This window comes from Oreochromis aureus, linkage group 12, assembly GCF_013358895.1.
Source record: "Oreochromis aureus strain Israel breed Guangdong linkage group 12, ZZ_aureus, whole genome shotgun sequence".
Classification (NCBI taxonomy): domain Eukaryota; kingdom Metazoa; phylum Chordata; class Actinopteri; order Cichliformes; family Cichlidae; genus Oreochromis; species Oreochromis aureus.
This window is the reverse complement of record NC_052953.1, coordinates 22,513,867-22,539,386: the sequence shown is the minus strand read 5'-3', so window position 1 is coordinate 22,539,386 and position 25,520 is coordinate 22,513,867. Positions and strand designations below refer to the sequence as shown.

At 43.4% G+C, this 25,520-nt stretch overlaps 1 protein-coding gene across 12 annotated transcripts in view; it reads left to right on the top strand.

Annotated features, from left to right (window-relative positions):
• The window catches only part of mef2cb (myocyte enhancer factor 2cb), a 68,215-nt gene that overhangs the window by 28,014 nt on the left and 14,681 nt on the right, over positions 1-25,520 (top strand). For 10 of the 12 annotated variants that reach the window (XM_039620916.1, XM_039620923.1, XM_039620922.1 and 7 more), the window contains 2 exons: positions 3,105-3,347; positions 12,738-12,941. In XM_039620916.1, coding sequence (XP_039476850.1) covers positions 3,294-3,347; positions 12,738-12,941 — 258 coding nt within the window. In that variant the 5' untranslated portion in view covers positions 3,105-3,293. Of the gene's footprint in view, positions 1-625; positions 645-916; positions 954-3,104; positions 3,348-12,737; positions 12,942-25,520 lie in introns of those variants that run through there. The other 2 variants (XM_039620919.1, XM_039620918.1) reach the window with 2 other exon arrangements.

Below are 25,520 nucleotides of genomic sequence, written 5' to 3'. Positions count from 1 at the left end.
TACAGAGTATAACGGAGCTCTTTTGTTTATTCTTCATTTCCCACAGATTCATTCCCTCCTTGCCTGCTTCGGGATTAGTAAATTGGCTTAATGTGAGCAAGTTTGCTCTGGGTTTTTTTGTCTGCTCTTTTGTACCACGTGTCTTCATTTTTTTGTTTTGCTACTTTCTCATCCTCTTTGCCCTGTCAAGGTCAGATGTCAGTGTCGCTGCCTTGCAAGACATTCCTGCCAAGGACAGCTGTGCTGTGCCACTTGACCACGTTCACTAAGCACTGCTTATTTCCTGCTTTTCCCTCCACTTCACTGTCTTGGCGTCACGAGGCTAAATTGGATTTAGTGATTCACTGCTAATCTGTTAAGTTAACCGATGATCTCTCCAGCGCTGGGGAAGGGAACGCAATGGGGAAGTGGGCACTCGTTCTCTTTTTTTTTGTTGTTTTTGGGTTTTTTACCCAGGAGCTGCCTGGCACCCATAAGGGACGGGGGTGGGTGTGAGGAAAAGTGAGGGGTGGTGGCAGGAGTGGGGAGGGGAAGTGGGGGGGGCAACTTGAGTTGTTGTTGTTGTGTAGGAGGAGGTAAAGGAAGCAGGAAAAAGATGGGATGGGGAAGGAGGCTGGGTGAAGTGAAGAGGCACCAACATGGGGGTAAGCAGCAGCAGAGCTTCACCTCAGGGAGCGTTGGCTGGTGCTCGGAGCCAAAAGCGGGGATTAAATGTTCAGGACACGGGCTTAATCTTAGTGTTAATGTTACGTAAGGCCTAAGGTGTTGCCCCAGCGGGTGTTGACATTGAGAGGTTCAACTCTGTGAACGTGCTGTGGGAGGAACGCGGAGGAGGTGCAGGCCAGGAGGCAGGGATCATGAAGGTAACGCCTCCTTGTTTGGAGCGATGCCCGGGCTGGGTAGTGTTGAGTACAAAGACTGGGAGGGGATGATGCTGTCAGCCTGTGATTGAGGTACGCTGGCTTGATTGATATCCTTGTCTGGCTGTCTTGTGCCAAGCGCCTTAGTGTTGGCTTGTAATCCTAGTTTGTCTGACAACATCCTTTTTTGTTTTCTTCCACAGGGCAGCTCTTTGTGTGTCTGTCTACGGATGGGTGTGTTTGCACAGAGCAATGCTAAAATGTTTTGGATAGCCTCTTCAGAGCTGCCACAGAGTTATTTTAGATCTTGTTATTATTATGATGGTGCAGTCCGGCTGTTGTCCTAACTGCCAAATGACGCATTTATGTTCGTATCTCAGTTCTTCCATGAGTGGGTGTATTCCAAACCATCATCTCAGGAAGTTTTTTGTCATGCATTTCATTATTGTTGAGACTGTATTGTCTCACTTTTTTCAGTTTTTGTGTGATGGACATTTTTGGCAGGCAATCTTATAAAATCCATAAAAATCAATGCAATGCTGTTTCTTTAATACAATGTAATATACTTACTAAATCCGTGTTTCGCATACATACACTGAGAAAGCCTTAATTATAATGCAGTATTCTAAATTTTGAAGGAGTCGTGAATAAAGCACAGAGCCTGCATTTCATGCTGCAAATGGAAAAGATAGCTACAGCCTTGCTTGCGCTACAGGCCTTGGTCTGTCATTAAGAGCCACAGCATCCCTGGATGTCTCTATTATGAGTTTTCATTATCAATGTCCTACTCTCTAGCACAAAAAGGTCAAGTGCATAGCAATGTGCTGCATTCACCTGAGGGGTTTAGATCTTTCTTGTGCTTCCTCATGCATGTTACTCAATAAATACATGGATTGAGGTTAGCAGGAGGTAAAAAAAAGGAAAGGAAAGGAAGTGCATTACAATGTGCAGGTATGTGTGCAGGAGTGCGCAAAGGAGAGAATATGAGAGAGTGAGGAAAAGAGCAAGGGTGTTTGAGAAAAAGGAGAGAGAGAGAGAGAGAGAGAATGATAGAGAGAGAGACTGAGACTGACATGTCTTTTGGTGAAGCGGTGTCGTCTTCCACATCAATGTCTGATGCTTGTGCTGCCAGGTGCCGGAAATCTGGTTCAGAAAGGAGAGAAGAGAGAAGAAGGGGAAAGTAGAGAAAAAAAGGCAGGGTAGATGGAGGATTTTTTTTTTTTTCATGTGACGGCGTTGACAGCTCCCCTGCATTGCACTGAGCTTAAATAATGGGATGCTCATTTGCATAACGAGGGACGTTATCACCTCTACTGTCAAAAGAAAACACAACAACAGTTCTTCTGCTCCTCCCTGAGATAGATTGGGTTGGCCTACTTTAGCACTCTGGAGAGATGCACTGGAGCTCTGGCTTAGCCAAGCTCACACAAGAGCACACAGTTATGCGCACGCACACACACAGATGTACGTCCACACGTGTACACACACACACAGTCACTCAGTCATGCAAACTTTTCGGAGCGCAACTCTGTTCTTCGCCCGTTCAGTCCAGCGCTTCAGCTGCTGGCCTGCACCTCTGAAACACAGGTACACACACTGCGCACGCGTTTATTGGCTACTCAGATATCTTCTGTACATGCAAGGTTTTTTTCTCCAAGAAACCATCGTGCATCAAACTATTATGTTGCCACATTTTACTTGTTTTTACAAAGGCTTTGTTTTACCAGAACACGGCAACGCTCTTAGCTCCTCGTTTTTTTACATCTGTATTCTATCTTAGCAGATCACATCTGCCATTTTGGAGATGAGCTGCAGATAGAGTAGAAAAAAGTTGCGGCTGGCAGCTCCACTGTCAATACAGTGCAGTTTCATGGGAAGAAACAAAATGTATTTCTCAGTCTGGAGGTAATGTTACAGTGTTGGTGATTAGAGCGTTTAAGTTAGCGGCACTTCCAAAACACTGTCAAACTCTCTGTGAACGAGGCGAGATCCTGACAGTGCTGTCTCCTCTCATAGTCGGTGCCTAGGAAGAAAAAAAAATGCAAAAACTGATTTGCATGATATCGACAGTGAAAAACACAGCGGTTCTCACAACATTGTTGACAGATTCTTTGTCTTTCTTCACCCTCCCTTGTGGCTGCCACGATGCCACTTTTATTATTTTTTTTTTCCCCTCTCAGTATTTTGCCATATTTCATTTCATTTAATGCTTATTCTCCCCGACCCCTCCCTTCTGTCTTGCAGGTACAGATGCTGGAATCTTTGAGTTGATTGAAACAAATAGAAAGCAGGAAAAAAAAAGAAGAAAAGACAAAGCAAAGGAAGAGCGGAAACGTGAAGAGAAACGGGAGAGAGAGAAGAGAAGAAGAAAGAGAAGAGAGAAGAAAGCTTGAAGTTCTTTAGAAAGAGGAGAGAAAGAAAGAGACGGGGACGATGGGGAGGAAAAAGATTCAGATCACGCGGATTATGGATGAACGCAACAGACAGGTAAGTCCCGGGGGGATGGGAGGATGGATGAGTATGAGGATGGGGGAGAAAAGGGTGGAGGAGGGAGGAAGGAGAAACACCCTACACCCCATATAGCTCTTAACAATGAAGGTTTCTGGGAGTCTGGGCAATATGCGAGCTGGGAGACAGAGCAGTCCTTGCAGGGAAAGTACAGATATTGCTTTTGGTGGAGGAGTTCCATCGGCTTAGAATAGCAATGTTTGTTTCCCTTCAATCTAACAATCCAGTGTGAGGACACGAGGAGTGTACAGTGTTTCCTAAAATGGACTTTGCTTTAAAAGTGTTGTGATTTTTAAAGCACATTCTGCATATCACAGAGAAGTCTGAGGGGTGCAGCCTACGCTCAACTGAAGCACCCTTCACACACCCAAGCCCTCACACCATGCCACCCTGTTTAGCTCCCTGCCAGTGGAATATTACCGGGCAGAGGGTGGTACCACCAGTGAGGCAGGGTGGAGGAAAATATAAACAAACAACCAAACAGAGGGTTCGGGATGGTCTGAAATGACACACTGGGATGCAAACACTGAAATGCTATTTTTCTCGAGCTAAATCAGTAACAGTGGAAGTGCTGTAGCTTTCCTCTGCTTTGAATAATACACATTAATTTAAAACAAAATGTCAACAACCAATTTTAAGAGTCAGAGAATCCTTGCAAGACACTCTTAACGACAGCTGGCATCACTTGAGACTTGAGATAATAAATTGTGGACACTATTGTCTCAGGCAGGAGACAGAGCTCTCTCACTGCCCTTGAGGCCCACAATCGATCACTTCCTGTGGCATAGCTGACCACTGACACTTTGTCAGCTTCCTGGCAGCCCAATTGGATCCATACGCTGCTAATGTGGCCCCTGGATCACAGGTCAAACACACACACACACACTCACACACACACAGTTCTGAACACAATCCGTTTCAATGCTGCTTGAGACTTCTACACCGCGTGACATTCTCAATAGTATTTCTGAGCCATTTCACAATGTGCTTTTATCAAACACAGTCATATGTGGCCGGAGCAAAGGCTCGGTGAATTGATTGGAGTGTGCCGGGGGAGTAATTGAAGTAGATGTTGGCCCTTGTCGTGACTAAGCTCAAGTGTGTTTGCAAGAAACAAGAAGATAATAGGAAGTGTGTAAGAAAGTTTGCGTGCTGGACTTGAAGAAGGTCACATCAGAAATGTTGTTTCTCAGAATCACCGATGCAGCATAAAAAGAAAGAGTGTAACCGAGAGTCATGTATAGAGACAGTTTTTGAAAAGTATGGAGGATGTGAGACTGTATATCTTTGTTTGTTATTGAGAGAGCCAGACGGACAGAGAGGCAGAGAAACAAAGAAAGAGCAAGGAAGAGGTCACCGAGTTTTAGATGAGGACTAAAACTATCGTGTTTCAGCAGCACCCACACTTCCTCCTTGCTGTTATCTCAGCCCTCCTCTCTTATCCCACCTAAGAATGGGCCCGGGCTCTTCGACTCCTGAGGAAAAGGAGAGAAAGAGGGAGACAGGAAGGACACCTGAGGGAAATCGATGCCTGAGATATCCGGGCTTCGCTTACAGGGAGAGGAGAAGGAGGCAGGAGAAGAGACTGAGGAGAGAGAAAGGGTTCATTGGGAAAAGAAAATCAATATATCGCAGGATTTTGTTGTTTTGATCCTTAAAACCATAGAGTGGTCGTTGATATTGTGTACTCGTTGTTGCTTTTAAGCAATTGCTATTCCTCCTGATATTATATCATCGAGTCATGTGGAAAGCACCACATGTTCTGTGGAGCATAGTGTCATAAAACCTACAGCCTAAAAAAAAAAAAATGACATCACCGTGTTTTGAAGAGGCGGATATCACAAGACAGGGACAGAGACAGACACAGAAACTTAAATTTTCTTTTTTAAAGAAAAAAAAAACAGAAGCTCAAGCTTTACATATTTTCACTTCCTTTTTGAGGAAATGTCCCAGAGCCTGAGCCAAATAAACACCAGAGGACTTTTTGCAGTGTTGCTTTTGACCTCACATTCTTCACATACTTTCAGTGTTTTACGTGTTTCTGAAAGCCCTTCTCTACAGCTTTAGCAGGTTACGATCTTGTTTGAATGTTGTTATAAAATATATTGTTATTTTCCATAATATTCATTTCCAAAAGTTTTAGGAGTTGCATAAAAAAACAAAATAGGATATGGCACAATTCCTGCATTGTCCATCAATACAATATATCGGGCGACTGTAACGTTTCCTTGGTTATGACACTCTTTCTAACGCAGCCCTCTTTGGAGTGGCACCACTCCGTGTAGCTGTCAACGCTACCTTTCCACCTACAGGGCTTTAGTGCCTCCTCACCCCTGCCCTCCATGCAGCTGCAGCATCATATTGGGCACAGGGCCTGGCTCTCTCTGGGCGGCCACTTTGGGCTGCCACCTCCAGGCCCCGAAACACTTCCCAAGAGCAGTGGCAGAGGGGCCAGGCCTCCCTGGCGTTGACTGGCTGCCCGGAGTGCTGGACAGTGGGCAGCAGTGTGTGAGCCCTGGCTCCAAGCCGCCCGGCCACTCAGACCCTCTCCTAGCCTCGGGCACATGAAAGAGCCCCCTGTGCCATAAACTCATGGCCGTTCACAAAGAGCAGACTCTTGAGCCAGCTTGCAAACGTGCACAGATGGGCAGGCGCACACAAGTTAAACGTACAGGTGTGCGCACGCGCCTGCACGCGTCGACACCGTGGGCGTAGACCGATCGTAGCACACACCTTAGACGGTTCATTTGGAGCCTTTGTTAACGCAGCAGTGACAAACGCATATGTGTATGCACATGTACACATCTAAAAACACATCTATCTCTCTGGAGCCCGTGTTGTGCATCGACTAATTTGCTGCAATTGGCTCTAATTAGTGTTACCTCTCCAGCCAGTCTGCTCAGTGGGCTTAATTTAGGATGACTTGTTTGTGTGAATCATTGTGTTTGTGTGTGTGCGTCTTTGTGTCGGACATATGGGTTTCATGGGGGAAGGGACCCGAGGCCAAAGGTTAAACATGTATCAGGTCATCAGTGACAGGAAGTAAAACACGAGGATCTCCCAACTCCCCCAAACAACAGTCACACCAGCACACACTCGGCCAAAAGAAGCTTTACAAATGCTGTGGCTTTGTTTTTTGTGTGTGTTTTTTAAAAAAAATTTCTCTCTGGTGAAGAGAGCCACGTTAACTGCAGCGCTGTCGCTGTAGTAAGAGGGTCTTTTTGTTTCTACGACAAAGCGTTCTTCCCTCCAATCAACAGTACCGGGGTGAGAAAATGTGCGAGTGAAATTAACAGCAGGAAAATAATGAGGCCCACAGGGTAGCTCCTCACCCCTGCACCCCTCCTCTAATTCCCTGTTTCCCACCTTCTACCATCTCGTTCATTTACCACACCGAGTGGCACTCCTTTCTATCGTATGCTCAGCTAACCTGTGGGCTCGCTAAGCTCTCACCTTCACTTTGTTTCCCCCATTTTTTCCGCTCATTTTTTTTTGTCTCATCCGCCAGTTCGTCACTTCACTCTAACCACACTCCCCACTACAAAGCATCAATGTTATAGCTTTCGATAGTTCCTTTCCTTTGTATGCTGTGGAATTCATCCCTTTTTTGATCTATAAAAAAGAAATCTGTGTATTAATGAAAGCATATTTTGCTGGATAAGTAAAAAAAAAATTAAAAATAGAAGGCATACCATAAAAAGTTTGTTGCTAATGACACCAGCCTTTTTATTTGGCCTTGGTTTTATTTATTTATTTTTATCTATAACTTTCAGATGAGCTCGTAAACTGCGGATCATTTGCACAATCACCAAAATGTTCTCATGTCTTAATAAAAAAAATAAAAAATGGGGTAATGTGGTTTTCTTCTGCACTGATTACCGGAACAATCAGACACACATGTAGATAAAGTGAAATGAGTTTAAACCAATTAGTTCCCTGTTTTTACTTATTTTTCTATTGCGAAAATCGGCTAAAAGTAAAAATAGCATCCCTTGCATAAAGTATACAGCCTCGGCCTCAGTGCCACACTGACAGTTTATACCCTTCAAATGGATGACAGCAAAGTTATTTTTGTCTTTCTGACCACTAACTTGGGCCTTGCAAATGTGACATCCCCTTTTTTTAGTCAGCGGGTATATCCTTTTCCAGTTGCGGTTTTTCAGCATAAACAGGAACATGCTGAGATGTAATTACTTGCTCGGCTAAGAAAAACAATCTAAACTGGCGTGGACTTGAAGACATCTATGGTTGTACCTGCCATAATTAAGCTATCACGATTAACTTTCACACGCAAGTTTTTAACTAACGTGGGATTCAATACAAAACGTTTGGACCATACTCTCTCCCGCTCTTTGGTGTACAGTGCACCCTGTGATAGGATGATGAGTGGGGTTTTTGAGGAGAGAGAAGAGCACGGCATATATTAGAGGTGGGACAAAGCCTCTTTTCTCGTAATGCCTCTCTTAACAGCGTCTTGGCTGTGAGGCAAAGTTCAAGCCAAGGTCTTCGGCTCCTCTTATTCCTTTTGCGTAAGCTCGTGTCTTCCTGCTCAGCCCCTGACAATGGGATAAGTGTTTGTTTCAAGTCAAATCTCGCTGCTCCATAGGTGACTGACATCTATGTGTGTGTGTGTGTGTGTGTGTCTTCACATGGCCATGTTTGGTTTGCTAACCAGCAGTTTTTTGGTGCCTGTCTCCCCACTCCTCCTCTTCCTTCACCTCCTCCTCCCCCAGGGAAGCAGGCAGGAGGTGGGAAGCAGAAGCGAAGCCATTGTGAAGGGGAAGCCACTGGCCTCTTCCTGTTATGAGAGGAAATGCATACAAATGTGCTTCCTGTGCGTCCGCCCCCTCTTTTCTCCTCCGTCTTTCCCCTCGTCTTTCTCTCACCCATGTGGCAGAGATTCAGCCTCTCTCCCCTCCTTTCTCTGTGTCCCTCTGCTTTTCCTGGGTGTTTCTCTCCATGTGCGCCAGATCAAATGCAGCAAGCGGAGAAGAAATTATTAAATTTTTATTTATTAATTTGACTTTAAGTTTTTTGTGTTTTTTTCACCAGTCATTTTCTGGTGATAGCACACCAACTCACAAGCTGACAGAAATAAAGAAAGAAAAACAAAAGCAAATTGACTCAAATTTGTTCAATAAAAATTTACAATAGAGAGACTTTAACAGGGCAGCTAATGGTAACGCAGCTGAGTGGTTGCAGAGTTGTCTGTTTGTGTGTGTGCATTAGTCTAAAGCTCTCCTGGGATGGGGTTTGTGGAGGAGGATAGGGGTGAGTGAATAAGATGTGTGTTGCAGTGAGTGTACAGTTTACGAATAGTTTAGTTCATGTAAATAAATGCCCAAAGTAGTACTTGATAATTGTTTGTAGATGCTATGGAAGTGTGGGGATGATTTAGTGTCCTTCACAGGGTCTTTTGAAGGTAGGCGTTGTCAAGATCTCTTCTATAATTGAGTAATCTCTTAGGAGCTTAAGCTTGTTGAAGTAACATTTGGACATTCTCATACTTGCGAGGTTCCCCTGCACATGCATTCAGTCAACCTTTGCAACATTCAGGCCAAACTTCCTAATTCTGTCTTCTTCTTTTTCTTTATTGAAGATCTAAAGCCAGAAAGCATAACGTTGAGACATCACTGAGATTTGAGTTATTCTGATAAACCCATTTTTGCATATTTTATGGGTAGAATTTATGCGTCAGGGTTAGAATTTAAATATGGTCAGACCAGCATGCCAAGACATCTGTAAAGTCATGTGTCCCATTCCAATTAGTTTAGGTCTTTACCTTTAACGATGACCAAAAATAGCCAACGAATTTTTCCTGCGTACTTGTATGTGTGCTTTTATGTGTGTGAAGATAGGTTTCACACCCTCGTTACCAATATACTGTGAAAAGACACAGTTGGGTTCACACTCACACACTCGCATTTTTCCCTTTTACCAGCATGCGCGGCACTGTAATGTCATTCTCTCTGTTATTAACATAGTGATGTGTCTAACAGCACCCACTGACCAAGGAAACAAAGATTACACCCACACCGACATATGGGTGGTTTACAAAATGTTTTGTGTTTTAACAACAAAGACAGAGGACTCATTCAGTAAAAGAAATGTATCAGATTTCAAATTCATCCATTTGCATGTATAGCAAATGTAAATGTTTATGATTTTTTTTAAAGTGATGATTTGTTCAGTCCATACAAACTTAGAAATAGTAACACAAGGTAAGGTACATTAGTGCTTGGGTTACAAATTAAGCTTATTGTCCTGATTTTTGGTTATGAATATAGCAAGTGTTTTAATATTGCAAAACTTCATCATTTTTATCAAGTTTCTTCAAAAGACTGTAGACCAATGACACCTCACATGGAATTAGTTTTAAGTACTTGGAAAACAGGTCCATAGTACCTGTTAACCGCTTCTGTTTGGGCCGAGTGAGATGTTTGAAGCTTGCACAGGAAAGGCTGGAGGTGACATCAGCAACTTGGATGTTGATGGGCTAAAAGTATTGCAAGATGACATCATATGCCAGGAAGTCACAACAGTTATCTTGAAAAGTCAACTATTGAGCTTCAAAACCTGCATTGATGCGGTGCAAATCAACATGTCCTCCATGTCTCGTAAGATCTTTGCGCATTCTCTTTAAGCATTCACTCTGTTTACTTGCGTGCATTCATCTTATATTCGTGGATGTATGCACACAGCGTAGTAGTATGTGTTTTAGAGGTAGCATGTTGTACGTGTCAGGTTGAGATAAGGCGCGGGGAGGTGTGATGTGATATTTATGTAGGTGTTATAGTTTGGTCAGTTAAAACTTTTCATAATCACACCCATTCTCTTCCCTGTGGTGCTGTTGAAGCCAGACTATGTGTAAATTATAATATGTGCGAAATGCTTCTGCACGTAGTTCCTCATTTAAAGCATGAGGCTAAAGACAACTTTGATTGAATTCCGCTCTTTGTTTTCTGCATTCTGAGCTGAGAAGCCGAGAATGCGTGTCCCTCAAAAGTACATTGAAGCATTTGCATGCGTGCGGTGAAGCTTGCGGCAGTCCTCACCTTTGAGACCGACTAGTCTGGACCTCTGAGACCCACGCCCCTTCCAACTGTGTGTCCCATGTGCACACTTTTTTTTTTTTTTTTTGAAACATTAATGGCCCCAGCAGAGCGAGTGACTGAGTGAGTGGCTGATAACGGAGCTTGGCCGCCAGCTAGCTGTGTCCTGCGTCTGCCCCCGGTGCCCCATGCATCAAAACACCAAGGGAAGACAACACTCTGCTTGTCCTGTCCCTGAAAAGCACGCCTTGACCTTATGTTCTGCAGTCCTGTCATCTTATTTACCTGCACAACTTGTACTTCAGCCTCGCTCTTGTAAGGCTTGCAGACGCTCTTTTGGGGTGCTCACTTTTCAGTTGTGAATAAGGAGCTCAGAGTGATTTGAATATGACAATTAATCCTATTGTCACAAGATGCCTTTTGATCTTAGACTATAAAAGTGAGGCTTGTTTTTTTTTTTGTCACTTTTCAGCATGCCTGTATAAATGTCAGCATGGTATTTAGAGCCCAGGGGAGCGTTTTTCTACACATGTCATCAGTGAGTCACACGTGTATGTACCGAGGTATAGAACCTGACACAGTGCTTTGTCAGGAGGTAGCACACTGCATGTCCACGCCACATGTCCATTATCAAGTGTCTTTGGTTTCAGCATCTGTTGTCTGACAAGATAGTTTGGCATGAGGCGGTGACATCAGTGGAAAACTTTAAGATGGGGTGGGGTGAGGTAATGGGGTGGCAGCGAGAGGGCCCAGGATAAGACGGTCCACTCCTGGTAGAAAGGGAGAGCGAGAGAAAGTCAGGGTGGAGGTTAGGGATGGTTTGATGTCCTGTTCCCCTGGTGCATCCTGGGAGATATTGTTTCAAGAAATTCAAAACTATCTATCAATATCTATTCAAGCCTATCTCCTCTTTCAGTTGTAAAAAGAAAACGTGAAGGGCAAGGCATGATAAGTAAATGCCAAAAAATCTATTCAGGCATTACCCAGATCTATCGCAAGCAAGGCTTTCTTTATAAGGGCCTTTATGCTTAAACTCACAATCTTTATAACTGTATTCGGAGCTTGTATTTGTTCTGCATTCATCTGGTATCTTTGGCCCACTTAAGTGCTAGAGGAGAATGGGCAAACATGCAGTTAATCAACAAACTGAGATTGTTAGTTACCAGCTGGGCACAGTTCTGGCAGAATTTCCTCTTTATTAAAACAAAAAAAACAAAAAAAACAAAACTTTGTCAATACAAGTCTCCAATGTAAATAATACACACAGTCACAGAGGAACACAAGAGACAGTTCTATTAAAAAAACGGGGGGGAAAAAACATGCTGCTGTGTTAAGAGAGGCAAGCTGGCAGTGGAGCATTTTCTCTTTTTTTCCCATTCAGCTAAAGAGTGCGCACACATGGCTTGGAAAAGAAACCAGGTGCAGCTCACTGGCATTAACTCACTTTCACTGTTCTAGTTTTGATTCAAACAATAGAGGAATAAGGCTGTTCTATTTTGACAGTGTTGGTCCTTGTGTGCCTGTATTATTAAAGGTACTTGTCTTGGGCTTCACACACATACACACACAGATATATATACATATATATATATATGAAGGAACAGTAAGAGAGAGGGAAAAGGGACAATTTTTGTGGGTTAAGTTTAGCGCATTATCACGATCTGTGCGCTGACTAACAGCTTTAAGTATGGAAGCTATCTGTTATTTATATCACTGCTTGTTATTCGCTATGAGACTCGGTTAATTGGGCAAGACAATAACCGAGCTCGCGTTAATGTCGCTGAATAGAAAACAGTTAATCTCAGCTCATTTTTAGATGAAAATAGTGTGTGTTTCTTTTGTGCAGAAGCACACTTTCGGACCATCTGAAAAAAAGACAATTTAACTTGACATATGTTCCAGGATGAGCCTCTGTGTGCTTTGATGTACAAGCAATAACTGACCTTCTTTACCGTTATCTGACTGAGACAGAGTATTTTCAGTTCCTTAAATGCAAGCCCAGCTTCTTTTTTTCCTTTTTCCTGGTATAGTGGATAGACTGTTACAGTCAGTGGGTGTTAAACCATTAGCAGACTTCACTTTCCTTTAATGCCATTTCCCTGAAAACTCAAAATTTTTAAAGAGGAAAGTTGCGGTGTCAAATTCCTATTTATTCTCTCATTGCAAGCGAAGTGGTTGAGGGTGGGGGATTTTTTTTTTTGTCATCATCAAATTCTTATAACAAGTCAGATAAAACAGCTTGGTTTGATTGTAAGTGTGCCGCAAAAGTAAACTAAACATAAATCCCTCTTCTCCCTTCTTCTCTCCTTTCACTTAGGTGACATTTACAAAGAGAAAGTTTGGCCTGATGAAGAAGGCGTATGAGCTGAGCGTGCTGTGTGACTGTGAGATTGCCCTGATCATCTTCAACAGCACCAACAAGCTGTTCCAGTATGCCAGCACAGACATGGACAAGGTCCTGCTTAAATACACCGAGTACAATGAGCCCCATGAGAGCAGGACCAACTCTGATATCGTGGAGGTAAGCTACGAGAAAACACAGACGGCACACACACGCGTGCACGCGCACAGCCACACAGGAGCACACGCTCGGGCGCAGACATGGACGCTCATGCAAACGCACAAGTAGACAGATGGTTACAGCATTTGTGACTCATTCAGCAACCCTTACTTCTCTCTTTTAGTCTTCACACCTAACATAGTGTACGAAATAATTGCTCCCATAGTTTGTCACTTTTCCCCAAGGGTTCAGTACCACTATCAATCACTGTTAGAAAAACTTATTTTAAGACTCACAATAAGTCATTAATTTCAACACAGCGTGTTTATTCAAATTGCCTTCTTGTGTCGCCTGCACTTTGCAGCATAAAAGAAGTAGCCTATCATTGATCTGGGCCTTTTAGACTGTCCCCTGCGGTGTGTAATCACCATGCTGTGCCCTTGGTGTCTTGTCACCATTGATGTACCTGTGAGAGGAGGATGTTGATCGGACTTGCTTTGGACACATGTCGCTAGAGTGGCTCAAGGCAATGTTAAACAGCGCTGTCAGCCAAGCCAGTAGGCAGGTAGATAAAGCAGGAAATGACGCTAGCACCCTCCTGGATCCTTAAGCTTTCAACATGAACCTGTTATGCAACATTCACTCTGGAGCTCTGACCTCGTGGACCACACACAAACATGAATGCAGTCATGTGAAGTTTATCCCTTTCCCCTGCTCTCTCTCTTAATTACGCTCACACTGTGCTTTGCAAATGTAAATGTGCCTGCCCCACAAAGTAATCCTGAATGGATATTACAAATATGTATATATATAAACATTAGCATCCCTGCTCTTTGTCTTTATTGTTACACGGAATCCTTAAATATATAAATCCAGATTTAATTAGACTCAATTTACTACATTTGCTAATTCCACACATTTGCCTGTTAACCAGAATTAAAATCCTCTTTATGTTTGATGTTTCCAATTCTACCCACCGACCAACACAATAGCACAAGTAGAACAATATGTATCCCATTTTAATTTTAGAGCAATCTATTGTGACAGTAAATACTACATAAATACTGTTTGGGACTTTGAGGTTAAGAAACGAGTCTGCGTCCATATATAATCCCCTATTTTTAAATCAATTGTTATCATAGAATACAACTGATTCGCAACATATATTGCTTGCAAATGATAGGTCAGCTGGTTATGTTCATGGAAGATACACAAAATAAATAAATAAAGACATTAATATTATCAAGCGGTTGGCCACTCTAACACAGGACAGAACAGTATGAGACTTTTTTTTCCATATGGCTGTTGCTGGGCTTCATGCCCATCTAACATCAACTGGTGTTCACACTTACATGTACATATTGCCCACGTTTTCTACATGTCATGTTTGGAGTTAGCCTTAATAAATTATGTGGTAAGAAATGCTGTACTACTGTTGTACATTAAGTGCATTAGGCATTAGCTAATGATGATCTGTGTAGATTTATGTGTAACCACAGCTTATTTTTTAATGTTACTAGAAATACTTATCAATTGCCGGAGTTTCATACTCCTTAATTGTATGCCTTTAGTAATTTTTGCATACTTTTATCACCATTTTGCCTCTCAGCACAGGTGTCCTTTGCTCACCAAGTCTTTCACTCACTCTGTAGTCAGTTTATTATCCTTCCCCAGCTGAACCCATGAAGAGAGTGATGTATAACTAGTGCTTGTGACAAGAGCTTGCTGCTTTGAAGCTCTTTCTCTAACTGTCTCCATTAGAGAGCAGAGGATAGCTAACGTGTAAACAGCCATGTCAGGGGGAGATGCTAAAGAGCCTGGTGGGGGGAGAGTGCTATAAAGCACTACATATAATGTGATCCCTGGAGAACGGAAGCTCTGCCATCTCTGAGAGACTCACAGCGGGAGAAATCGACCTGAAGAGGCCTTTAGCCTGAGCTGCGGTGTGCTAAAGGGATTGGCCACAGGGTTGACACTAGCACGTTTAGCGTGGGTGGGAGGGAGGGGGGGGTTGGGTGGTGAGGGGGTACAGAGAGGGAGGGGGAGCAAAGGGGAACAGCGTGGTCAGATCTTTTCCTACAAGCCATGTGTGCCGACGTCAAAGCTGCAGTAACATGGGTGGCGTGTTCAGTTTTGGCTAAGTAAGGAGCAGAGCAGACTTCCTCTTGAGATGGCAGGATGATGAAAAGGAAAAGGAGGAGGTTCTTAACAAGATGAGGCGCTGATTTTAAAATGTAACAAAACAAAGCAAAAAAGAAAAAATCTTAAATATGAAGTCTTATATATGTCAGATTTAATTTCAAATTTGTAGAAAGCTCTTGTCTTTGCCACTATGCTCAAATGCATGCATCTCTCTTCCTCTGTTGCTGCTGTGCCTGAAGGTGTAGTGGGAGGAGAGGCAGAGGTAGGGGAGCGGAGCTCTGAGTGTGGGCGGCTGGCATAGAGGCCCGCTACATTAGCAATAAAGCTCTATGTAATTAGCATGTCTTTGGTTGATAATTAGCGTTGTTGAGAGAGTGGCACTGAGTACGTTGCACAGCCTCTCTAGCAACAGCATGTTTACAAGAGGCTGGAGGGCTTTTCTCTCTACCTCTCTCACTCTAGTCTGCCTTTCTCTTCTGTATCTATTTTCTCATTGGATTCTCTAAGCTTTTTTTTTCATTATTATTATTATTATATAGAATTTATGTATGGGTCAATGGGTTTATTTATTTGAAAGACAGAAATAGGAAATAGAAAAAAAGAGAGAGGAGTAGTAAAAAAGGTCTGATGACTCACTGCAAAACCGTTTCATCTAGGAACGACACTTGTTCAAATATATGTGAAAGCAAAAGAACAATAAAGCAAAGCTAACCCTCCTGTGAGAGAAGTGGTGAAACAAAAGAGACATCACTAATGGAAATTATGTTCACAGTGCACTGTCTTTTATTCTGTCTTTCTCCCATCACCCCCAACCAGTCACAGCACATGACTGCTCCTCCCTCCCTGTCTCTGACAGAGGTTTCTTCCTGTTAAAAGGGAGTTTTTCCTTCCCACTGTCACCAAGTGCTTGCTCAAAGTGTTCATTAGATTGTTTGGGCCTTTCTTTCTATTATTGTAGGGTCTTTATCTTATAATATAAAGGCGACTTGAGGCAACTGGCAATATATAAATAAAATTAAATGAACTGAAAGACATATACTAATCAACGGAGCAGCAATTAGAATCAAACTGAGGATTTTTTTTGTTAGTCTTATACACTCTTCAATTTAATCCTATTTCATGTAGGACCTGTTAGCCCACTCAGACTCCAGTGACTGGATTAAATAAAAACATAATATGTAGCTCTTCCATAAACATACGGAGAAGTCCACTTAATTAATGCTAAGTGTTCAAAGACACATCCAAGCTGATCTCTCTAGTAGCTTGATGAAAGCAAACACAGAGGCAGACCCTCCATCATTTGATGTCCGTGCAGGTTCCAAGTGTGCCGTCCTGGCAGGTCTACAGCACACTCTGAGTCTGGCTCCGGATAAAACAGTCAAACATGCAGATAGATTTCCTATACTCTCTGTCTGCCAGGCCAGTTTCCAGTACATGTGAACAGCATTAGAGGAGAAATGGTAAGCTGTGTTGGGAAATGACAATAGAACAGATTCATCACTCGCTTTTTCTCTGGTTTTATTCATGCTTAAGAACAATCACTTTGAGCCGTTACTGGTGATTTATATTCCGGTATGGGGGTTGTTAATTGCAATAGCACGTGAAAGAGTCCTTTCTTCCCCTCCTGATGATTGCAGATCTATCCCAAACCTAAGAAGCATTGGCTGGGTCTTGCTGTGATCGAACAGCCCCAAATCCAACAACGCACTTCGGCTTTGCCAAATCCCTCTTCTACAATGTGCTTGTTTTCCCCCGCTGTTGAAACAAAGAACACAGGTTTTTGAAACAACCGAAGGGTTAGTGAGTGTGTGGTGATCTGAAGATATATCACCTCAATACCTAAAAAAAGAACCCAAAAAAAACCCGCAAATGAAAAAGTGTTTGTGTGCCTGTATGCACACTTATAGCATACATGTGCTTAAACACACAAATACACTAATGTGTTTGCTGTGTAGGTGTGCTCTCACAGTGGCCTCACTGCATGGGTGTATGTGTGTGTACATACATAGTGACAATTGGCTCAAACCCTGCAGCGCTAATGGCATTGTGATGACCTCAGCCAGGGTCACACGCTCCGATGCCATTGGCTCAAGTATCACATGGAATAGCACATGGCTCTTGGTACTGAAGTGACCTGCCTGCTTGCCTACCTGCCAGAGGATGGCCACTGGCCAATCCCATTTCCAGCAGATTAACCTAATCTGAAAGTTCAGCTCACCCTGTAATCTTAAACAGCAGCAGCAGGGATCTGACTCCCTGCCTATCCTCAACTCCTTTTTTTTCACTTTCTCTCCCTCTGTCCTTACCCAGAAAAAAAAAGCTATTGAATGAGAGGGGGACGGGAGGGACAGAGGGATGGATGAGTGTGAGAAGAGAAGGAGGGAGGGAAAGAGGGATGGCAGGAGGAAGGCTGGTAATTATTTCCAAAGGTCATTCTGTTAATGACTACCTGCTTGGCTAATGAGATTCAGCAAAGCTCCCTCACCATGTTTCACCCTGCGTATGTTTCACCCGTGTGCTGAGATGTGCGAGAAGCACAGGTGTGATTTCAGCCCAGTGACAGTACACTTGAGGGAGGGAGAGTGTGAGAGAGGGGGTGGTGTGTGCTGGTGGAGGGGTGTAAATGAAGAAACATAAAGAGAAAGTACATCAAGCAGGTATATGCATACCAGCTCAACGCTCAGCCATTTGGAAAGAACATCACATTACCATACATTCTAAGCACTGCTTAGCTGATTTCGCCATCTCCGATTTACGCGCCTCTTCCTTACTTTCTCAAGTTCTCCAAGCCAACCAGACCTGAGCTCCCTCTCTGAAGTGCTAGTATGCTCGAGTTCTGCCTCGCTCTTATAAAAATATTTTCCAGCATCTGTGCTATTCTGTGTGCTTATTTGGTTTCTAAACAGCAACGAGAACATTAGCCTTGAGCGGTTTTTCGGTGCTGATCGGCTCACTGAATGGCTTCTTCTCATAGCTCTTAAAACTGTATTAATTGCTCCAACAAGAATGCAATTTATACCCTATTGCTTTTGCGTTGGTCGCCTCCAAGAGAAATAAGGGAGTCGTATCATATCTTGTGCTTTGGTTGTCCACGGTAATTGAGTGTGCAGTCATTTTCTGTTTTTTAGAAGAGGTTGCATGTGGTATGACATGGGAAGGGGTTGTCGGCACATTCACGAGGCCTCGGTGTTTACCGGGGATGAAGCGATTGACAACAAGGCTTGTTTGTCCTGATGAGCTAAGGATTAGGTTCTGAAACTGCTTTGAGGGACTAAGTAAATTAACCTCGTGACACTGACGAGCTCGTAGTAAAGCGGTTTGTTAAAACAAAGGCTCCCGATGACAGACTGTTTACATGCTGTAGCAGGTTGTCAAAAATTCCTAGTATATGGGGTTGAGTGCATGTTAATTAACGGTGAAAAACAGGAAAGAGAAATTGTACCACTTTCAATACTGCCTCACACATCTCTATCATCAGTGCATAATTCATATTTACAGTGTTAGCAACAATTCATCTATTAATTTACAAGAATACCGGACTAGTGCAATAGTCTGTTGCCAGATGTCTCTGGCCTCCTTTGAAATCAACAAAACACGTTGCCTCTTTATTCATTCAGTTACGCAAGATGTTTTTTTCAACCCAAAGCTTGAGATACAAAAAAATATTGATCATTAAATGTACGTACTTTCAGCTACTTCACTCTTCTAAAATGTATCGAGCTCACCACTTAAAGCAACAGCCTAAAAACAACCCACCATTTTCTTTAAAATACCCATTTCTTAATAAATTCCTCAAAAAGTAGTCGCTTTCTAAAAATAGTCTACGGTGAAACTAAATATAGACGTCTAGCTGGCGGTTCTTGCTGTGAAAGAATAGAAGAATAAGACTGTCTCTGTCTCTCTCTCTTTCACCCCCCCGCCCCCCTTGTGTTTTAAACAAGGCTGGGTGGGGGTTGTTTCTGAAACAGAGGAGTGAGTAAGCAAAGTGTCAGGATGTTCATCCAGTTGCTCTCTCTCTCTCTCTCTGTTCTTGTTGATCAGTTATGAAGACTTGCCCTCAGCGACCACATTCATAAGACCACTGGTGTGAGACCCTGAGCTGCCTACAAACATTTGGTCCTTTGAATGAAATAGTCTGTTTTTTGTTTTTTTGTTGCAATTCTCTTGTTGATCCCCCGCCTCATTCCACTAAACAGAGCCTTCCTGTCTGCTTTTCAAAAACTTTTTCATTACCGAGGAAGGAAATTAATTTCTCTGAATTGCTATCATATGTTTGGGCCGATCTGAGTATGTTTTGATCAGCAGGTCTGCCTTACATACAATTGATCAGCCCGGAGGACCCATATGTCTGTGGCTTCCACCCTGCATCAAGGCACAAAGAGAGCAAATTCATGCCCACCCAGCCCTTTTTTGAAAGAGTGGTTAAGAACAAGATTTCAGATAATACAGTATATGTGATCCACAGCGCGGCACTTTGTTCCACATCACATGCCCGCTGACCAGAAAAGCAAAAGCTAAGGCAAGAAACTATACCTCTTAGATCGCTGTCAGAGGTGTTTTTTAAGGTCAATACTGAAACGGAAGTCTGAAGTACTCACACAACAACAAAAGGTTTTTAAAAATAGACTGTTTGAAATGTGCCAATATGTGGTCCCCGTGGTGAGGAGCAGTGAAAAAGGCAGGCCACTTCTGAGGCCACGCTGCCAAAAGGCAAGACTTTTCCACTACACACAGCCCAAAACAATTCACGCCAGCCATTAGGATGAAATGATGCCTTGTTCTTTGAAACTATTTGTGGAAAATTCAGAATAAAGATCTATTTTTACATATGGCATTCCCTTCCCTGCCTAGAGCTTCCTCTTGGCCCTACCTCCTCCACCCCCACCATGGTTACTGCTTTGGGCAGGGTGTGGAAACTCAAGGTCACTGTATAGAGGTCAGCCGGCTGGTCATTGTTACTGAAGGCCTCCCTCCGGCTCCCTTTTCCTGCTTTGGCACCACGCGATAAGAGACAGAGAGACAAAAGACGATAAGTGACGATTTGTAGTGGGGTTTTTTTGTTGTTGTTGTTGTTGCTAAAGGGTCGGGGGTTAGGTGGAGTTTCAAGAAATGAAAAAGAGGTTGGTCGAAGGAGGCTTGAGGTTTGTTAACTGATGGTGATTTAAAAGTATGTACATTTTTGATATGATTCATGGTGTAGTACAGTCACATGATGACTGTGGCATAAACAGGCCACGCGCAGTTTCACTGTACAAAGTATGCAAAGCTAAATTACGTGTGGAAAACACACAATTTAACCTTGGCGAATCGATTTTTATGTCGCACCAGAAATACATATAGACCCGCACTCATTTCTCTCATTTGAATAGAGAAGCGTTATTCAACTGCAGTGTAGATGGGGATGAAAGATGGCTAGGTTAAGGGCGCAGACATAAGTGCCCTCTTTATCCAGTTTCACTGAGCTGGCATTGTGTCTCATTATGTCTATCTGGCTAATTATACAGTGTGGTGACAAGTCTGAATGACCACTTTGTTCCCAGGGCCGGGATGCTGCTGTAACAAACAGTGTTGGATTCTGACATGTGCTTAGTGTGTGTCTCTTCCATATGGGAAACACTGCACCATCTGGTATTCTGATGTGTACTGGCTAGCTAAGATTGTGTGTCTGTGAGTGGGCTCTCGTCTGCAGTGGGCTCTTCTTAATAGTGATTTTAGCACATGCACCATCAAAGTGGCACAGTTTGGAGAAATGTGGAGGAACCTTGTTGCACACAGTGCCCTTTCCCTCTGTCTTGTTTTCTGCCTCTCTCACTTGCCTTAACACTTTCTCTCTGTTTGTTGCTATATATCTCACTCCCTTTTGTAATGTCGAGTAAACTCTGTAGTCTCTAGAAAGCTAATAATCACATGTTTAGGCGGTGTTATTACTGAATGTACCACCAGGGATGATGGATCCCAGGTGCCAACGTCTGGTTACTTATTACAGTGCAGCAGGGCAGCAGGAGTAAGGGGCATCAAAGCTGCTAAAGCACTGAAAAGCCAATGATGCGGTAGTTTCTTAAACAGTGAATAAGGATGCAGAGATAATGACTTAAAAAAAGAAGCAGGCAGGGACATTAGATGGGACATTAGGGATTAGAGGTCCTATTCCTCAGATTGGTAACCTACAAAATAAACCATCTCCCCCAAATCGCTCGCACACATACACACTCCATGTAGCCATCATCCATGGGCATGCCCCTCGACATGGTCCTGGCATGTTCAAACCACGCTTCATGAAACTGTGGCCCTCTTGCCTTTGGTCTGCCATCTGCTTCCAATAAACTAAGCCAGCCTGATCCCTCTGATGTTCCCTCCACTCTGAAAGGCAGACAGAAAGGACGGGCGAGCGAGAGAGACAGCGAGCGAGGAAGAAAGACAAAAATGGGAGCAAGTTAGATTGAGCCAAACGAACCCAAAAAAAGAAAAAAAAAGGAAGAAAGAGGAAAAAACTTAGAAGAAGAAACAAAATAAGGAGAATAAAATCACATCTCAAACATGCTATTACCTCTTCCCTGCCGCCAGGAAGACCACCCTGCTGGTGCTTATTGTGAAGTGGCGCTGGGAGGTCTTAATCCACAGTAGGTCCACTTCATGACTACCTCCATCTTATTTTTGATAAGAAAGACAATGTTTCTATTTCTCGGTGCACCCCTATGGACACAAAACCCCTTTGCTTCTCACCAATGTGACAAGAGATGGTTTTCTAAACTAGATACACACCCCAGCCTACATTGACTCCTCACACTTTGCAAAGTACGATATATACAGTCGGCTTACTGAGAATGTTTGATAGCTGGAATAAAGTAAAGTCATTTTTAATAGTGCAACAGTGGCAAGCTTGGAGCCTTCTAGACAAAAGATTTCATTTGAGTGCCGTTTTATTTTAGTTTAACAGCACAGCAATCGTGATTAACCATAAGTGGCGCTGTTACTGATGTTTTTATATTGCGCTTGTCTATCACAGACTTGTTTCCCACCCACTGCTGAAATATGCCGCAAACCCCATAAACTGGTCCATTTACGGTGGGAAACATTCCCGCTATTATATATTATTTTCTATCTGGGTTTAGCTTACCGTAGTGCATGTGCGCTGAAGATCACACAGTGTTGACAGAGATATAAATGGCCTGTAATACACTGGCTGTTTGGTGGAGCGTCTTTGCGCTGATGCTGCCTGTTATTGGGTTGAAGACACTGAGGAACATTCGCTAGCCTGACCGTCGCCAATAGCTATAAACACAATATTGAATGTGTCGTAGCCTTCAGCCACTGCCAGCATAACTACAGAGGGAAAACGGTCAACAATGGAGCTCTTTCCAAACACAAATCCTCAACTGCCCAGAGTCTATCAGAAATAAAGATGTACCCGTCAAGTCAACAGTGTTTGACTGAGCTTCTGTCGAGATGTGGTGGTTTTGCAGAAAATTGGGGGACTAGCGCAGAGGTGGTGAGACAGAGACAGACTGAGCAACAGACTGAGACAGAAATATGGGGGCAGAAAGACGGATTGAGGGATAGAGAGGGTGAGCAGGGTGGCAGAATGCCGAGCAGACGGATCCTGGTATGGCAGGAGCTCTGGGCAGGCGTCAGCTGTCCCTAGCAGACTCCCTGGGGCCACCCGGGATTCACACCCAAATACTCTCCACTGTTTTTCTCAAGAGCTAAATGAAGTTATCGCTCACACCCCCAACCTATGAAGTGAATATAGAATTAAAACATTAGGGAACGGCAAGCGTGTTAGAATGTGAATCGGTTTCTTTGTAGCTCAAGCCGGCCTCGGTCTCAGCTCGGGTTACCTCCGTTAGGTTTTTACAGCGCCGTCCTGCCGTTCCTCTTACACCAGCCCCAGTCTAGGCCAGCTTAGCTGAGGGTGTAAAAACTGAAGGGTACCAATGAGACGGGCGTCTCAAGTATGTAGGACACCTTGTCTATGCTGTGCCTGCCTCACACAGGCCCTGTGAGTCAAGTCATGAGGGAGCATCATGAAGAAGGAGTTTAATTAGGAGCAAGCCTCCAAAGGGGCCAGAGAGAGAAACACAGAGCCAAGCAAGAAGACACAGCTTTTTTGCTGTCTTTGCTCCTCGCCATACTTTTTTTTCCCACCTTCCTCTTTCTCACATTTACAGCACAAACTCTCTATAGCATTCTGCGTGACTCTTTACATTATCGTAGCATTTTGCTGTCTTCTAACCTCCTTCCTCTCACACTTTCTCCTCATAATCTGGTGTCCCCGTCCGGCCATTTTTTTCTTGTGATTCACAACACGGCAGCAGAGGGTAATATTTAATGTGAAAAAAAAATGTCAGTCATTGCAAACGGGGGTAATAAAAACGCTATAAACTTAAATAATGCTCGTTTATGCCAGCAGTCAAAAGATTAGCTTCTTTTTTAACAATACAGAAAGAAAATGAAGTTACTTAGAATATTGAATAATTTTAATTTAAGCATGAGAATGTGGGGGAATTCTTTGTGCATAAAATTATTGCCACAAGTGAACTGCACCAAAGTGTTTTTGTTTAATCCTCATCCTATTACCGTATTCCCCAAAGACTCTATTTCATGCCAAGTCTTCATTCCTGTACTCCTGTTTCTCTCAATATTACAACAGCAACCCTTTTTTTCACTGATCATTATTCTCCCCATTATTTTGAAATATAAGTCTTGGATGTGCCTTATATAATGGTAATGTTACTGTATAACAGAATGAAAGTTTGGAGCAGCACTCAGTGGCATATTCAAGCAGCAGATAAAGCAATGGGCTATTAGAGGAGGGTAAAACACATAGGATGGCTTGAAAGTAGGGCAGCGGGATGGTGAGGTGGAAGGCTCAAGAGGGAGAAGTCCTTCTAAGGCTACATGAGCTCTTCAGCAGTTCTGATTGGTTGCTGGGTTGTATGCTAGGCCTTTGGCAACAGGTGTGATGCCTTTAAACAGGTGGGCATAACTCAGATGAATGGCATAACATCTTTGTACTGCACCCTAAATAAACCGAGGCCTGCTGGAAAGCTGAGCCTGGGTCAGTCATGCAATACTCACACCCTGGCTAAATGCACCTCCATAAACACACAGAGCAACTATTGCCCAACTACTGCTACACCGCCAGCTCAATTACCCCATATGGGTGTCACCTTTAACTCAGCCCCCGTTCTCCTCTCCCAGCAATGCTCCACAGCTATTCTTCCAAGAATGGAAGTAACTCTCTCATGGACTCATGTGCTGGTGGCAGTAGGTGAAAATCTATGCAAGTAGGAAGAAAAGTTGTTTTGTTTTTTCTTCTTTTTTTTTTTGTTTGTTGTTTTTTTTTTCCTATGCATGCATTCTCATGTGAGCAGAAAAAGGCCAGTGGTTCAGCTCTTGTCAGTTCGATATGATACATCGCCAAGGCCAGATTGAAACTACGCAAAAGAAATAGCAAAGTTTTACATCTCACGCCTTTGCCAAAAAAGACAGCATGCTAAACCTCTGCGCCCCTTTTGTTCTCTTGACTCATCCTCCTCAGATAGAGCAAGAGTGCCTGATTCACTGTAGGTCTATTGGAAGTCAGATCTCCTGCATCGCCTAGCGTGATTTGTTTGGTGTGATTTCCTGAAGACTGTCAAAGATGTGAGAGATGCTTTCAAATTCAGAATTCCAGATTTCCACTCCAGGGGCCAAGTGAGGATTCAGAGAGAGAAAAAGGAGAGCCAGCAAATGTTGACACACTTACAGTAGCTGCCTCGCCACGAGACGCCTCAGGAATCAAACAGTTATCACACAACACACAAAAGAAGCCCTCTAAGTTCACTAAAACCACGCTCAAAACAGGCCTTTGTTGTGCTGACATGAGAGATGACTGGATTTTTATTTGTTTTCTAAGCAGGCAGATCGCTCCTTGTCACTTCTGCTGCTGGTTGTGATGGAGTAGCTAGCACTCGTATCTCTTCTGTGAGTGAGTACTGACAGAGACAAACAAATGAGAGGAAGAAGTTCACCGAGATTAACTTATCTTAGCATCTATCTTCCTCCTTTCTCCTGCTCAGTCGCTCTTTCTTTTTTCTTGACTCTAACACCCACTCTCACACACCCACACATGCACACACACACACACAAACACAGACTCATTCCCCTCTTTCCCCACCCACACATACACACACACACACTATACAACATATACGGAGAAGCGCACACTCTCACACACTTGATCAGCATCAAATACAGGGTGTGCTAAAGTAAATTTAATTACGTCTGTCTGATATGGAGCTTCAGATGAAAGTAGGAGAGCGCAGTGTGAAGCGATGACTGCACAGACAGGAGCAGGCCCGTGATATTCCTCCTGTAGACTAATCTCCCTTTATTAAAGCCAGGAGGAGAGAGGCAAGGGGGAGTGAGGGGGGCGTGTGGTGGAGAGGAGGAGGAGGAGGAGGAGGTGGTGTCTTT